The 16057-nt window shown below is 42.2% G+C and overlaps 2 protein-coding genes across 2 annotated transcripts; one reads left to right on the top strand and one right to left on the bottom strand.

Moving 5' to 3' along the window:
- Positions 1-265: 265 nt before the first annotated feature.
- Positions 266-5608, top strand: dync2li1 (dynein, cytoplasmic 2, light intermediate chain 1). Its single transcript, XM_080481409.1, has 13 exons — positions 266-356; positions 462-585; positions 674-708; positions 1535-1604; positions 1861-1949; positions 2075-2273; positions 2420-2488; positions 2668-2745; positions 2855-2934; positions 3232-3302; positions 3492-3589; positions 3718-3810; positions 4962-5608. The coding sequence occupies exons 1-13, from the start codon at positions 343-345 to the stop codon at positions 5022-5024; spliced, it is 1083 nt and encodes a 360-aa protein (XP_080337535.1). The 5' UTR covers positions 266-342; the 3' UTR covers positions 5025-5608.
- Positions 5053-15968, bottom strand: abcg5 (ATP-binding cassette, sub-family G (WHITE), member 5). Its single transcript, XM_080481408.1, has 14 exons — positions 15679-15968; positions 15463-15584; positions 15147-15283; positions 13808-13906; positions 12876-13008; positions 11318-11457; positions 11083-11212; positions 10787-11000; positions 9434-9639; positions 7180-7318; positions 7021-7094; positions 6768-6879; positions 6544-6656; positions 5053-6418 (listed from the first exon to the last, which is right to left on the bottom strand). Exons 1-14 carry the CDS (start codon positions 15846-15848, stop codon positions 6234-6236), a joined length of 1974 nt encoding a protein of 657 aa, XP_080337534.1. The 5' UTR covers positions 15849-15968; the 3' UTR covers positions 5053-6233.
- Positions 15969-16057: the final 89 nt, after the last annotated feature.

The raw sequence follows: 16057 nt of genomic DNA, 5'->3' as shown, positions 1-16057 counted from the left end.
TTTTAATGCCGGCTACTTCACGCTGATACATGACGCAATTTAGATTACATGACTTCAAAGTCTTACTTTGTATATAAATGACTGTGTGTTTGTGCTCTTCCTTTATTTGTTTGTAATGTTTCATATAAATTAAAAATTTGAAAAAGAATCAAAAACCAAGACTTTCTTTCTGTATAAAGATCACGTGAATTCCGGTGTCGAGAGAGAAATGGCGGCGCTCTTTGTTCGCAGATCAGTACCTCTGGAGAAATTACGCTATGACGTCACCGTATGCGCCGTTACTCTGGCAACGTTTGCTACTCTTAGCCATCTTAGCATATCGACTCGAAAAAGTGAGGTCTGATGCCCAAAATCAGGTATTACCTATCGCGTATGCAATTTCCTCCACTTTGAACCACCATTGCACGGATGAGTTGATGTTTGGTTGTATTTATATGCTGCTTTTGTGTCGCGTCCACCAGCCCGGACACACTATGGGAGCAGGCCGCGGCGGAGGTCCGGAACCGGGAGAGAGGAGACGGAGAGAGGGACGGAGGAGAGGCCGTCAGCGAGAGGAGCGTGTTTCTGATGGGCAGCAAAGCTGGGGTACGTTTCACTCTGGTACAGATAACTGAAACATTCCCACCGTGCTGTAAATGACTGATCAGTGAGCCCACATGTGTCTCTCTGACAGGGTAAAACGTCCATCTTGCTCCGATGCCTCGACAGGTGAGTAACCTGTGATCAGCTGGTTCTCCATCATCAGGCCTGTTCATGCTCATACGTCATTAAACATAAACTCTTATACATTTGAGATCAAACTAACAATTAGATATTCGTGTCCTCCCGCAAACGCATTGGTAGAGTTCTTCTTGTTGTTTTGAGGCTCACTTTGAGGCAATGCAAGGCAAATGTATTTCTATAGCACCATCCAGACGCAAGGCAATTCACAGTGGTTTACAAGGAAATGCATTAAAACAAGGCAATGAAGAATCCTAATCTGAAGTGATTAGGATTATGAAATACATTAAAACAAAGTGATTAGGAACACTTTAAACAGAAGAATAAATAATGTTAACATTTTTTTAAGATAAGGGGACTAAAAGCGACTTCACCTCGTTTCTTGTGACAGTATAAACACTTAGGGAACGTCTTCCTGTGGACCTCAGGGGTCTGGATGTTTCATATGCTACTAATCTGGATCTATTTAGGCCAAAACCATTGAAAGCCTTATAGACAAAAGGTAAGAATTTGAAGTTATATGATTTGATATACAGGCAGCCTGTCGCAATGATTAAAGCACAGGTGTAATTAACATGTTTTAAAAGTCAATCTGGTTGTCAAATAATTCAAATTGAGGCACTTGCCTTTACATTTTTGGTCGGGTGTTACTCTAAGCTGATCGTAAGTGCAGCAAATTCAATGAGACAAAATTGCCTTCGTTAGACAACAGTCATTTTCTAAAAACGAGAGTGAATTCACCGGCAGCTATGAACTCCATATTTCCATTTATTGTTCTCATGAATAACAATGATACTGTTTTTATATCGGCCAGAGATGACGCTTCCAAACCTACTCTGGCACTGGAGTATACATTTGGCAGACGCGCCCGAGGACACAACACAGTAAGGAAGTTTTGGACGAGTCTCATGAGATGAAGACACAAAACATAATTGCTAATATTAATATTTTTCTTCAGCTTCCCCTTTTTGAAAAAAGGGATGAGCATTAAACTATGATCTGTACATCCAGTATTTCATTCCAGTACTTTCTATTCATAATAAAGCCTACTGGGTGTTTATTACTTCATTAAGTACGCCAGGCCTTGATTGTTTGCAGAATGAGTATTCTACCTTTACAGATGACATTGTCTTCTTTCAGCTTAAAGATGTTGCTCACCTGTGGGAGCTGGGAGGCGGGACATCTCTCTCCGACCTGGTCCAGATTCCCATCAGCCCCGTCAGCATCAGGTTGGTTACTCAAGCAAGTTTTTCCTTGAATCGCAGTGTCGTGTCAGTAAAGGGAACTTACTTAACTTCAGTCTTCAGAGCCAGAGTTGCAACTTTCAAGATTCTCTCCTCTTGTCTTTTCTCAGTTCTTTCTCAGTTATCCTCATTTTGGATCTGTCTAAACCCAATGCCCTGTGGGCCACCATGGAGAAGCTGCTGCAAGCAACTCAAACGCAGTTGGAGAAAATCTCTTCCCAGTTACAGAAAGCCGAGAAATCCAAACATGGAGCCAAACATGGGACGTCTGTCCAGTCGGCATCACGTGCCTTACCCAAAGACTATCCTGTAAGAAGCCAGCTCATTCACCATTATAGTAATCTCATATTCACAGAGCATTTATATAGAAGTGCCATTTTTGTTTTTCATGTTTTTTTACAGTTGTAAATTGTTGCATGTACTCTTTAAGTACATAATTCTAATCTGTCTTGCAGGACCGAGAGCTTATCAGTCCCTTTCCTGTTCCTCTGCTAATTATTGGCAGCAAGTACGACGTCTTCCAGGTAAGACAGATGCCTGTGAAATGAACATCACCTCCAGAAAATGGCAGACTTTGACAACTTTTCCGCAAACTTGTCGTATTTCAACATTAAGCTTGTTAATGATACAGCTTTGTTTTTGAATACTGGGATATTTTCATGATTAGAATTAAAAGTGTGAGCTGTCCCGATCGTTGTCACAGGAGTTCGACTCTGACAAGAAGAAGCTGGTTAGTAAAACACTGCGCTTCATTGCCCACTACCACGCAGCATCTCTTATTGTAAGTGTGCTTTACTCTTCATGCAACACAATCACAACAATCATGTTAAGCTTATTTTTTTAAAACTGAATTTCCTTTTTTCTTTTTTGTTGTTTGTGTCACACATTAGTTTACAAGCATTAAATCGGAGAGCCTGATGTTGAAAACCAAGAGTTTCTTCTCACACCTCGCTTTTGGTCTCGAAAAAGGGTGAGGAAGCTTTTCCACTATTTGTTAAACGCTTATACTTGGTAGATATTTTAAAGTACATTACATTCGCTGACGTTTTGCATTGGTATATTTTCAAGTCTATTTTCTCCAGTGTATTTTAAGAGTAGAGTACATACCTCCGTCCTCCCATGATTATACAGATTTATCATACAATTTGTTGTCTTCTCATAAAGGAGTCCCCGCAATAAATGCAATAAAAAAGATAAAATTGAGACAAAAATAACCATTTGTATATCTTTCTGAATTTTGCACTTGCACATTTTTAAATGTCATCAGGAAAACTGTTTCGATTGACTCCTCCAAGCCTCTCATCATCCCAGCAGGCTCAGACTCCTTCAGCCAAATAGGTGAGCACAGCACCGCCCAGTGGCTGAAAGCAATAATGCAGTATCATTCATGTGGTCCTGAAGCCTGATATAGAGACACAACGTTGATAATCATGAGAATAATAATCATTTGGAGAGCATGTTACATACAGAAAGTGATATTTTTACTCCTGCCAGTGTGAACATTGTGTTTAACATGTTTTGATTCAGGTTCCCCTCCGACTACTGATGTGGATATAACGTCTCTCCACGCTAAGAACCCCAAAGACCTGTGGAAGAAAGTGTACGAGCGTGTTTTCCCCCAACAGGTAATCTCGTCTCCAGTGGCAACTACTTCAAAGTAAAATGCAGAATACAGCCTTGTGATTCTGCACGTTTTCACAAATAAAGTCTATTTAATGTGTTTTCATTCATCCCACTGACGCTGTCTTCACAGAGCACCGACGAGCAGAGGGAACTAAAGGATCCCGCCAAAGACCCCCAGTACACCGAGCCTCAGATTGATGCCATGCGAGCACAAAAGGACCAGGTGAGACTCTGCATTGTGCTGCAGTGGGTGACATGACTGAGCAACATGGAGTACAAGCAGATTACACTCATTAGAAATGTCTCCTTCCTAGAACCCTGACCTCCGATCTCTTCTGTCAGAGGCCATTATAAAAGAAAGATAATGAATTATTGAAATGATCAAAGCTTCTGTATATGAACACACATATTTTCTATGATCTACAATTCATTTTAAGTACAATTCAAAATGATTGTTCACAGAATAATTAAAAAACAAAAGCAGTGATGGAGGAAAAAACAGTGTGCACACTTCATTGAACGCATTTAAATGTCATTGAAAGGCCAAACAATGAAAAATATATTTTTTTATCCGAAGGCTCCTTAGTAAAACGGGCAGCTTTACTGTACTTGACATGCATTTGTGGATATTAATTAATTAGTTCTGTGTGTTGGCACAAGGGGGAGACATTCATCGGTATAAGTGGTGGCTAAATCGCAGGTCAAAATGTTCTAAATCTTTGACCGCTTCTGAATCAGCTTGAAATGCACTTTTCTTCTATATACAAACCCAAAGTTGTCCCATATTCAAAATCAACTTCCCAAAGAATTCACAGTTGTGGTAAACTGCCCTGTACACTCAGCTCACAGCTGTCTGAAACCAGGCTAATACCCCAGAGTAACCCTCCGTCCTTGACTGTGTAGTAATATTCCTCTCATGGCCTCATAAACAGATTGTCTTATAGTCTGAAGTCATAAATGTAGAGATTAGTGGTGATCGCTGCCATTGCCACAGTGTCACTTTAACTGCAGTGACCTGCCGGAGTCACAAGCTGAAATGGCAGCAGGTTACCACAGGGGACGCCGACGCTGTCAGCAGTGACCTCCTGTCCCAGAGCTGCACGTGATGGTCCCCCTTTCACACAGTTCCCCGGATATTATCTCTCGCCTGATGCTGGTCAACTCTGCTATTGGATGCCTCAAAATGATGATCCAATAAGACATACAGGATACAGGTGTATTGCTAATGGAGCTAAATGTTTGATTAAGAGTTCTGCAAAACCTTGTTTATCGTTCTACTAAAAATACAGACATTTCTGCACTGAATAACACGATAACCTGCATTGTTTTTCTTTGTATGATATTTTTTTTTTTCTCTTCTGATCTCTTTTCCAGGAGCTGGAGCAGTACAAGAGGAATGCAAATAAGTCCTGGAAAGGACTGGATTTGGAAACATGACGTCTATATTACACAACCAAAACATGAACACTACACATTTAGTATTTATTTGTTTACTTGTGTGTTACACATTTTGATATTAATTTGCAATCTATTATTAATTATATGTACAAATAATAAATGGATTGTTTTAATTTACCAAACGAATACAAATACTTAAACGGAAAAAAACACATTTTTACAACTGGAAGAAACCACACACACACACACACACACACAAACACACACACACACACACACGTCCAATGAATATAATGCTACATGTTGAGTAAGTAAAGTGGTTTTCATAAACTCTGAATTTGTTCAGGCCTGGATAAACGTTTTATGAAAAAGGTTATGGAATCTGGAGCTTCTTCTTAATCTAAAACTTTAGAAAATTTAATTCTGAACTATCAGACGGCAGAATATAGAGACAAGATTCATGTCCCATATTTGGACCATGAACCTCATGGTACTGTCAATAACACACATCATGGAAACTTCAAGATATTTAAACACTAACACGTTGCATATTTTTTCTGACCTGTCTAAAACATTCAAATCTAAATAAATTCTGGTCATAAAGAGGCTCGATTGCAGACATGATAAAGACATTCAACTCTACATTTGTTTCCTTTATGAATTCACAGATTTAATCAGGTTGAGAATATGGACTTTTACCAGTAGCTAGTTACTGACTTGAAATTATACTTGTTTTTTTTTTAATTATTATTATGAAACAGTTTGAGGATCTACACATTATACATATGAGCGAAGATATGGACTGTGATGCTCTTTCCTATATTCAGTGTCTGCAGATAAAGTATAGGCAGCCTGGTGTAACTACTAAGGGTGAACTTTAATTCCTCTTTGATACACCAATTCCAGCTAAGTTGCTCATTATTGTGTTGTTACTCCTGTTCTTAGCGTCCAAGTCTCTCCTCCTGTTGCTGTCCATGTCTTCTATAACAAACCCCATTCATCCAAAGCAGCGCTGAGTTTGACTGACTTTGACATTTACACATCAGCTTTCCATTCACTGCCAGCTTATTCTTTGGTACGATGGTAATCTCAGGAAATACAGTTCAGTATTTTATGAATTTCCTCTCTGAAAACCTTAAAAGAGATTTCAGGCAAAAGACCGTAACCATCAGCACTTACCGAGGGAGGAAATATCACCATTATGAGCTCCGTGTCGATATATCAGCAAACGTGTGTGTGTGTGTGGTTTCAGTGACGCACAAGCTTGTCCCTGATCTTGAAGCTGATAATCCCCAGCAGCAGAAGAGCAGGCAGGAAGGAGTAAAGGAGGAGGAAGTCGAGTGTGTATCGATTCAGAGCGCCGGGATAGCCCTCGTCGATGATCTGGCTGCCGTGCGTGACCATACACGTTCCCGGCAGAGTCCTGGTGGAGTCTGCAACCACACGTAACACACACGCTTTACCCGGTCAGTCATATCCAACCAGCTGCCCTGGAAGGGGATCATTTTAATTTTCAGGATGAATTCAGGAAGGTTCGATTGGGGAAAAACAAACTCACTGCAGGCAAAGTGAAGATCGTGGAACTCGGTGACTATCAGGAGCTCGCAGCTGTACTTCTGGAAGGTCAAGTAACTGAGTCCCTGGAAGACAGCCGGCATCTGCTGGGTGCTTCTGTTGTAAGGACAGCAGTGAGCGCTTTAATGCCTTTATCTTCAATGAAGACCAGAAACAGCTTCCTGTTAAAGATTCCAATTATAATGCGGGTGTAGAAACATGTCTTGCCTTAGGAAGCCGGATCCCACCAAGATCCCTGCAATGTTGAGCAGAGCCACTCCAGTGTTCACCATGTTGGGGTCTTGGACCACCCCTAATAGAACTACGGTCAGTAACTCACCTGGAAACAGGCAAAGACAACACAGGGTTTACCTCGACAACAAAACTGCTGAATTAATGTGGGGTATTAATGGGAGAATGTTCACGTGGGGAAACGTGTAAGGGAAGTGGTTTGGGGAGTGACATTTCCTCATCAGCTCACCTATGATATGTGGCACAAGGACTACGGCAGTGAAACACAGAAAGCGCAAAGTGTCAGGGTGCATCCCGACTGTCCTGATCCACAGAGAGAGAGAGAAAAAAATGAGTTACTGCAAAAGACGAGCTCCATCAGTGAGCCAGAGAGGACATCTATACCAACCAGTAGAGGAAGGAGCTGAAGATGACGACGCTCAGGATGCTGAATGGCAGGATGTGAAAGATGTAGGCCATGAACATTTGCCATTTACTGTAAAGTCCATCCTGACTTTCCTGATCACCGATGGCTCGTAACGCCGGGACTGTGGAGGCGGAATACAAATTAATTCTTTGCCCAGCATAAACGTGGAGACGGCAAAGACATTGTCATATTGTGTCCTATCAGTTGTTATCTCTGAAATTCAAGGACAGGCTGATTTCACCAACTCCTATCTGTGGCTGTCTGGATGCTCATGATGTGACCCGTCATATCTCTTGCAATCACCTCCTATCGCTGGAGGTTTTAATTCTGAGACGATAACCGAAGAAAGCACCGAGGAGATTATGACCCAATAAAGCTAATGTCATTCATTTCAATCTTCTGTATACTTTTATCCAACTTAAGCTGGGACGTGTCTCCAGTCCATCACAGAGACAGTCACACAAACACACCGGCCTTTTTTGAATCGCAAATTTACCTTAACTGCATGTTTTTAGACTGTGGGAGGAAACAAAAGTAGCCAGAGGAAAACAATGCCCATGACGAACATGCAAACTGAAAATATATCAAATTCTATCTCAGGGGTCTGCAACCTCTGGAGCCTCATGTGGCTCTGGAGCCCCACTGAAGTGGCTCCATGAAGCTTTCACAAAATCAGATGTGAATAAACATTTAACTTTAAAAAAAATTATATTTACACTCTAGTGAAACTTTTAAAAGGTACAAGTAAAATGGGGGGAAATAGATAAAACCACCAGAAATGAGAGGGGAAATGATAAAATGGGTTTAAAAAAAACCCTGACATGACTAGAATTAAAAAAACAAAACGGCTTAAAAAGAAGCGAAATAGTTAAAACAGCTAAAATGTCAAAATTGTCGACAAAACAATGCTGAAAAACAAGAATGAAACTGCTAAATTCAGATCAAATGTAATGAAATGTTCACTAATCTGAATTGTAATTTAAACTTGTGTATCCTACTATATATGAAACTCTATAAGCTCAGTTTAAAGCTTCAAGGTGTGTTGCAGCTCCAGTTACACTCGATAAAAAGTGTGATGGCTCTTTTGGTTGTGAAGGTTGCAGACCACTGTTCTGGCTCAGTCGTACAACTGGACAGACGTCGCTTTCCGTTCAGCTGACTGGCAGAAAAAGTTTTATCTAATCAGCCTTTTTTATATAGCCTTTCTTGTAATACTACAAGCAAGTGTCCTGCGACAAACAACTTAATGTATCCATCCATCAATCAATCCATTCATCTTGTATTTCACTTGTTAGGGTAGTAGGGGAGTTGGAGTTCATCCTGGCTGATTATGGTGAAAGGCAGGTCACAGTCCATCACAGGACAAACACAAAGACACAGACAACCAGATTATCTGAAGTCACTGCAGCTGCCATAATAAAACCTACCATGAACCTGCTAAACTCCAAGTGATGTATGCACACAGATAATGGGGCATCGACGCTTGTAGGTTTGTAGGTAAAGGGGAATTCCGCTTTTCTGAGCTCTAAATGGAGAATGGGTCATTTGTCCGTGAAGAAGGCGAAGAATTAGAATAGATTCTTGTGCAAATAATCTTTGAATTAAAAAAGTATTAAGGGAAACCTTTTGTTTTATCTGCACATTTGCGTTCTATAAAATTCACCTTAGAGAGACATTGAAAGTACAAAGAGTCTCTGGAGTCACTTAACACACAAAATCTGAGTTTGATTTGACACCTTTTGTTTTCTATGCTAAAATGAGAAACACAGCATGCAGCAGATTCCTTTCTCCCACTGAACAAGAGATAAGCGAGCCGACACAGCTGAGATAAAGACATTTCAAACATGCTGCTTTACAGAGATAATGTATTGCTTATACTCAGGTGATAGCCAGCATGCGCTCCACGGTTTCCCTGGAGTCATCGTATCCACCTCATGTAGATATTTATTGGATGATGTTATCAGACACAGGAAACAAGGTGTACTCTCATGCCACCCAGGCATTATGCAAACGATGAATTATAGTAACCTGCTTCACTGATTACGTGGAGTTTATATCAAACACAGAGGTTGTTCTTTGTCCTCTTTGGTTTTCTTTGAAGCAGGAACCAAATTACAACAATATTTCAGTTTGGTTTTTTTCCACACAGCTTGAAAATGTAATTAAAATTTGATTATATCCATATTCTATGCAGTGACATGCATTACAAGTACTTTGTGAAGTGGGTGAAACTCACAGAGAGCGACAGCGTTCAGCATGCCGGTGTAAGGTGAAGCACCGATGCTCTGATAGATGATGCCGATGCGGTCCTGCACGGCCCCCTTGGTCACGTCGTTGTCTAAATGCATGACGAAGAACGCCACAAACAGGCCGTAGATCAGGTTCTGGGACAGACGCATCAGAACGCCCATCCGGTCTCTGGATAGGTTTCTCACTGTGCGTCTACACACAAAAGACAAGTACGCACACAGAAATAATGCTGATCAGGATCTTTTTTTGATGCACACAAAAACAAATGCATGTCCAGAGACATGAATGTCAGGTCAATTGGTGTCACTATATTGCCCCTAAGTGTGTGTGTGTGTGTGTGTGTGTGTGTGTGTGTGTGTGTGTGTGTGTGTGTGTGTGTGTGTGTGTGTGTGTGTGTGTGTGTGTGTGTGTGTGTGTGTGTGTGTGTGTGTGTGTGTGTGTGTGTGTGTGTGTGTGTGTGTGTGTGTGTGTGTGTTTGTTTGTTTGCCCTGTGATGGACTGGCAACCTGTCCAGGGTGCATCCTGCCTGGATGGATGGATGGATGGATGGATGGGTGGATGGGTGGATGGATGGAAACAAATAAGAAACATAATTTTTTCAGTGTGACACATGAAAGAGCATTAGCTGTATTGAGTTTCAGCTGGCTTGAATCATTAGTTGCAGTGTCTTCCGTTTCGCAGGTTTACGTCCTCAAAGTTTTTCCCTGCACTTCCCAACAAGATCCTCATTCCACTTAGACAGATACTCTGGCTGAGCACAGCTTGCGCAAGATCCCCCTGACCCCCTTGTAGCTTGCTGGATGTACTGCAGAACCTCTTAGAAGCCAGTTGATATTCAGTCTCCACGGCCTCCATGCACTCCTCCACATATCTCGCTTTTGCAACTGTCCCCACCAGAGAAGGCTTTGCCTGCCCATATCTGCGTCAAGTGTTCCCTGGGCTGCTGGTGTCCATGAGTGAGTATCCTCACATCTGCCCTGTGCCTCTCAGTAGGGAAGAGACCACCTCTTATCGTGGGGTTTGGTTCCAGAGCCAACACTGCCTGGACGACACCTCGCCATACCTCTCCATAGCTCCCTGCACTCTTACAGACCGTGAGCATTGCTCACAGGGTACACAATACCACTTTCTTGGGGATAGTTTGGAATTTCTTTGTCTTCACGGCTGATTTATTTGCCTTAACAGGAGCATATTGGTACTATCAGTGTAGTGCTGGCAATCGCTAGATCGCAATGGAGTCTCAAATAATAATTCAGAGCCAGGATGTGAGCATTTCTGTAGTTTCTAAACAGTTTTGGAATGTGGCTTAAACAACCACATATGTGGGGTTCACACTGACCTGAGCAGAACTCCCAGCTTCGCTGCACCGCTGGGTGACTCTTTGCTTTTAAAGGGGATGTCTGGTTTGTCTGGACGCTGCAGGCTCTGCTCCGTTTTCCCCAGCATTTCCTGGTAGATGGCTGACCTCTGATAGGACGACGTGATCTCATGCATGCGGCTGAATGTGGCTGCCTCCCTCTCACTGTTGCGCGTGTCCACTGAGGTGAAGTCAACTGTGTATGCAAATACTTTCCACATTATACTTTGTTTGTGGTGTGAGAAATGTGATGTGGCTACAATGCCAGCACACAGTACCATAGATGTCAAAGGGGTTGCAGTACTCTGGACACTCGTATCCGCATTGGCTGAAGAAGTCCACCATCTGTTCCGGCTGCCCACAAAACACCAGCTCTCCACGAGACATTATCGCTATCCTGCTGAACACCTAGGAGGAACATCATCAGAAGAACTTGGACATTTTGGCCCACAAACCGAGGAATTTGACCTGGAAATGAATTTTCACTGTCCTCCTTTCGTCCCCAAAACTCACCCTGAACAGCTCGGAGCGAGGCTGATGGATGGTTACTATGACGATACGGTTCCTCTTGGCCATCTCTGCCAGCAGCACAACGATCTGATTGGCAGTCATGCTGTCCAGGCCGGTGGTGGGCTCGTCCAATAGGATCACCCCTGCAGCAGTGACATCATCATCATGATTGCAGTTTGGTCACCCGGTGAAGAAATTAGATCAAGTGGAAGGCAGGACAATGACTCTCTTCTCTTAGAAACTTTTAAATGGACTTTTTATTAAGTGCCATATGCAGGACTCTCACTGGGGCCAACTTAACTTGGAAAGATAAAGTGAGTCCTTTTTTTTTAGATAATTACTCTAATTAAGACAATTAAAAGATTGCCTCTTTGCATTATGAAAGCAGAGTGGAATTAGCAGATGCTTTAATTGTGAGATTAATTCATTTCCTGGTTGATTGGAGAGGCAGCGAATGGAAACTTCTCGTGACTCTGCGTGTGACTGACTCTGCGTGTGTGTGTGTGTGTGTGTGTGTGTGTGTGTGTGTGTGTGTGTGTGTTCATGGCCGTTTTAATCCTGAATGAGGACTGAGACCCTTCCTGGTCCCTGGAGGACTGGATGCCTGATAAACTACACCTGGGATGAGTGTGCGCGCACACACACACACACACACACACACACACACACACACACACACACACACACACACACACACACACACACACACACACGCACACACACACACACACACACACACACACACACACACACACACACACACACACACACACACACACACACACACACACACTCCGAGGTGTGTCTCTGCTCATTCCCTTCGCGGTGTGATAACCCAGTCTTTTAATACTCTTCTCCATCTCTCCCTCCATCCCGTTCTCTGTCCTTTCCTTATTCCCCTCCTACTTAGGCCCTTTTGTTTTCTCCATGCGTGGAGTTTTTAAAGGCCGTTTGGGGAGAGAAGGGTCACTTGGTGAACATTATTACAGAATAATCAGACTGGAAAAGTTCTGTTTCTGGTCTGGTTACTACACCAAAGCACATGTATGATGTAGATATTTATATGTAAGTGATGTACAGAAAATACAGCACATTTGTTGTGTATACATTTGTTTTGCTGATTTTAACCCATTTGACAGATTAGAACCTTGGAGGAAGGATCTTATGGTGCTGTAGTTGTTACTTCTCTCGCCACACAGCGAGAAAATTCCCTGATCTAGTCTGAGTTCTGCATGGGTTTTCTCTGGGTACTCCAGTTTCCTTCCACCGACCAAAAACTGAGATGTGTGTGGGCGGCGCCTGTACATGCACACTGGATATGGCTCAGGTATTGGGAAAGCGATGTGTGTGTGTGTGTGTGTGATTTTGCGTTAGCTCAAAATATATACAGCCAGTGTGTGTGTATATATATATATATATATTTATATATATACAGTATACAGTCTGCAGGTCAATATTCCAACATCTTGTTGATACTATGACGGCTCCTTTTCTGTATTCGTTGTCTCAGATTAGCATCGTTGGGAGTAATTCTCCCCAGGCAGATGAAGAAGCTACTCACTTGGGTCCTGAAGTAACTGGCTGGCGATGGAGACCCTTCTCCTCTCACCCCCAGAGATCCCGGCGAAAACACGACCCCCGATAACACTGTGGGCCACGTGGGTCAGACTGAGCTCGGCCATCACCGACCTCACCTACACAGGAACCAGGGGTCAAAGGTCAGGTGGCTTTGTTAAGCAGTTTACCTTATTTATTTGCAAAAAGGGGCAAAAGTTTTCTATAAAGAGAAATGACAACATAGGTTAAGAAGCTTACAGTCGTTGTTTGACTATTAACTAATACAGCGGTATACCAGATATACTAGATGGATGGATCAGTGTCAAACGTATTGTAGTTTTAGTACACAGCCCAACATGAAAACATCCACATCTACACTTACCATTTCTAAATAAGGTAACAAAAAAAGAATAATAAGTGTGATTTCAGGATCATGTCATTTGTAATGATCCTGGTGCAGAATACATAAAAATGTTTAAACATCACCTCTTTGATTTGTGCTTTTTCTTTTTTTTATAATTCTGTTGCATTTAAAATGCATTATATGACTTGATTTAAGACTTTATTTGCCAATTCTGTCAACACATCTGTAATCCTGAAGCTACTTCACTGTTACTGTACTGCATCACTACCCTGAGGGTCTGAGGTGTCAAATAAAAGGTCACTTTAATGTTTTCTTATTTAATTTGTAACTCTTAGCAAGGTCATCCTGCAGGTTGCAGTGGACAATTTGAAACCCATAGTAAAGATGATATAATCAGGTTGTATCTGCAGATTACATGTGACTCAACCACATTTAGTTAATAGCCAATGTCTTTTTGCTGGAAAAAAAACCCAGTACTAAGATATGTGTGTTTTGGAGTCCTGAAAAAGCTGGACATGCTTTGGTGCCGATCACCTGGTGCAAACAGTTTGGAATGTGTTTTTAAGAGCCACCTTTTTCTTGATAGCTTCAGCCGAGTGTTTCCGCAGGGCCAGCTGTGCTGTGTAGGTCAGAGTCTCCTCCACGGTCAGATAACTCAGCAAGTTGTCACTCTGGAAAAGACAGTGAGACAGAAAAACAGTTTGTCAAATAATAAATTACTTTTAATAAAGCGAGACCCAGATGTCTGATTATTAAAACGATTGTGCTTTGAAGGTTTTTTTTGGTCCATTCTACAAAACATTTACGTTTTTACAGCTGTTAAGTTGCATTACAATGATTTTTTTTTGGATCAAATGAGAGAAAAATGTTGACAATTGGATGACACGTCTGCAGCGATATAACAACATATTTAATGACCATAAACTCTTGGAAGGAATGAAACTATAAACTTCGCAGTAGCATAATCCTTACTTTTATGATCATATGTGTATACAGTATGTAAAACCAACAGTTTGGCTTTGGCTCAGACACACACACACACACACACACACACACACACACACACACACACACACACACACACACACACACACACACACACACACACACACACACACACACACATCCATATTGCTTGAACCAGCTGAACCTGCTGCCTGCCTCAATTAACACGTGGCGCCTCCCAATCCCGCTCCTCCCTATTCCCCTATCTGAATGACTTTAATATCAGCAGCTCATATCACCTCCTCATCTGCAGCTTAGCGGGGGAAGTTAATGACGAGGCTTAGAGAGCAGAAGGGGGTGCTATCAGCGAGAGGAGAGAGATGATTTGAAAAAGAAACAAGGCCACTTTTAAACCGGTGTTTTTAATTCAGGCTTTGGATACACTCGAGCACCTCTCATTGAGAGATTAAGTATATGAGGAGGCTATCAAGGGTCTTAAGTTAATTTCATATGGAGGCCAGGGGGCAGGCTTACTGGAGTTTTTTGCCAAATAGGGTGTGTTCACTGAGTTTTTGAGTGTTTGTGGTGGCTGGTTTAACCACGGGCACCTTTAAGCACACATACACTGATCAATTCCCACCACTTGTGAAATGAAAAGGGCAATGTTGAACCTTTTAGTGTGTTTGATGAGAATTAAATCAAAGTGGGATGTGCACCTTACTCATGTGTTTACTGCAGCTATACCCTAACATGATGCAGTGAGGCTCTGCAGTGGTTAGTACACATCTAAGTAACCAATGTCTGATCCCACATTAGTTCTGTGTAGAGTTTGCATGTTCTCCGTGGCCCTACCACAACTTGAACAAAGCAGGTGTAGAAGTATTTGAATATCAATTTTTCTATTTTGGAAAATAAATTCACTGTGTTATTGAGGTTGGGGGAAACACTGAGTGTTCTGTGTGTTACCTGCAGCACGTAAGAGAAACAGTCCTGATACTCGACTTGCTTCAGCTTCCTGCCGTTGACGAAGACTTCCCCCAGCAGAGTACCAGAGTTCCCAATTCTCCCGGAGATGGCATCCAGCAGAGTGGTCTTCCCCGAGCCTTTACACAAAGAGTGCACACAGATGTTGTTGTTTTCTATTTTTTTATTTTACAATAATGAAGTCCCTCTGGACTATTTTTAGGTCGATTACAAGGGCTTCAATGCTGACTCATAGAAATATTCCCTATTTTCTGCACCGTTTTAACCTTTTGCCCTTTGGACTGAGTTGAGTTCAAACCTGAGTTTCCCAGTATGCCCATGATCTGTCCGCTATCTATGTGGAAGGACACGTCGTTGAGGATCTGTCGAGTCCATCTCTTTCTGTAGGAGGGTAAGTCCCACCACGGACCAACGCGCTCACTGCAACACACACATGCGATATATTTACCTGAAATAAATTTATAATACAATATATAGTTATGTGCTGTCTCCTCTGGTTGCTTTCAGCATTTACCTGACTGTGTAGGAGATCTTCTTGACACTGAGACAACACGAAGGCTCTGGCTGCTCCTCTCCGTTGTCCCTCCAAACATCCTTCTTCTCCTCCGACACATACTTAAAGGACTCCTGAACTCTTGCCTCTTCCCCCAGATCCACCACCTGCATCGAGTAAACTCCGTTCATGTCTCAAGCTCCAGACAAACTGTGTCTCATGGACTGTCAGCGTTCCTCCAGTCCCAGACGTTCTCCCAGCGCACCTGTTTGGTGTGCAGGACAGCGATGTGAGTTTCCCTCAGGAACCATAAACACACACAGCCAGCAAATGTTGCCTTATCTCAAAGAACTTTGATCTGAGGTTGTATAAAGAAGACCAAAAAAAAAAAAACCAACAC

The sequence above is a fragment of the Lipophrys pholis genome (assembly GCF_963383615.2).
Source record: "Lipophrys pholis genome assembly, chromosome: 15".
Lineage (NCBI taxonomy): Eukaryota > Metazoa > Chordata > Actinopteri > Blenniiformes > Blenniidae > Lipophrys > Lipophrys pholis.
Note: the sequence above shows the minus strand (reverse complement) of the source record. Positions and strands in the feature narration are given on the sequence as shown.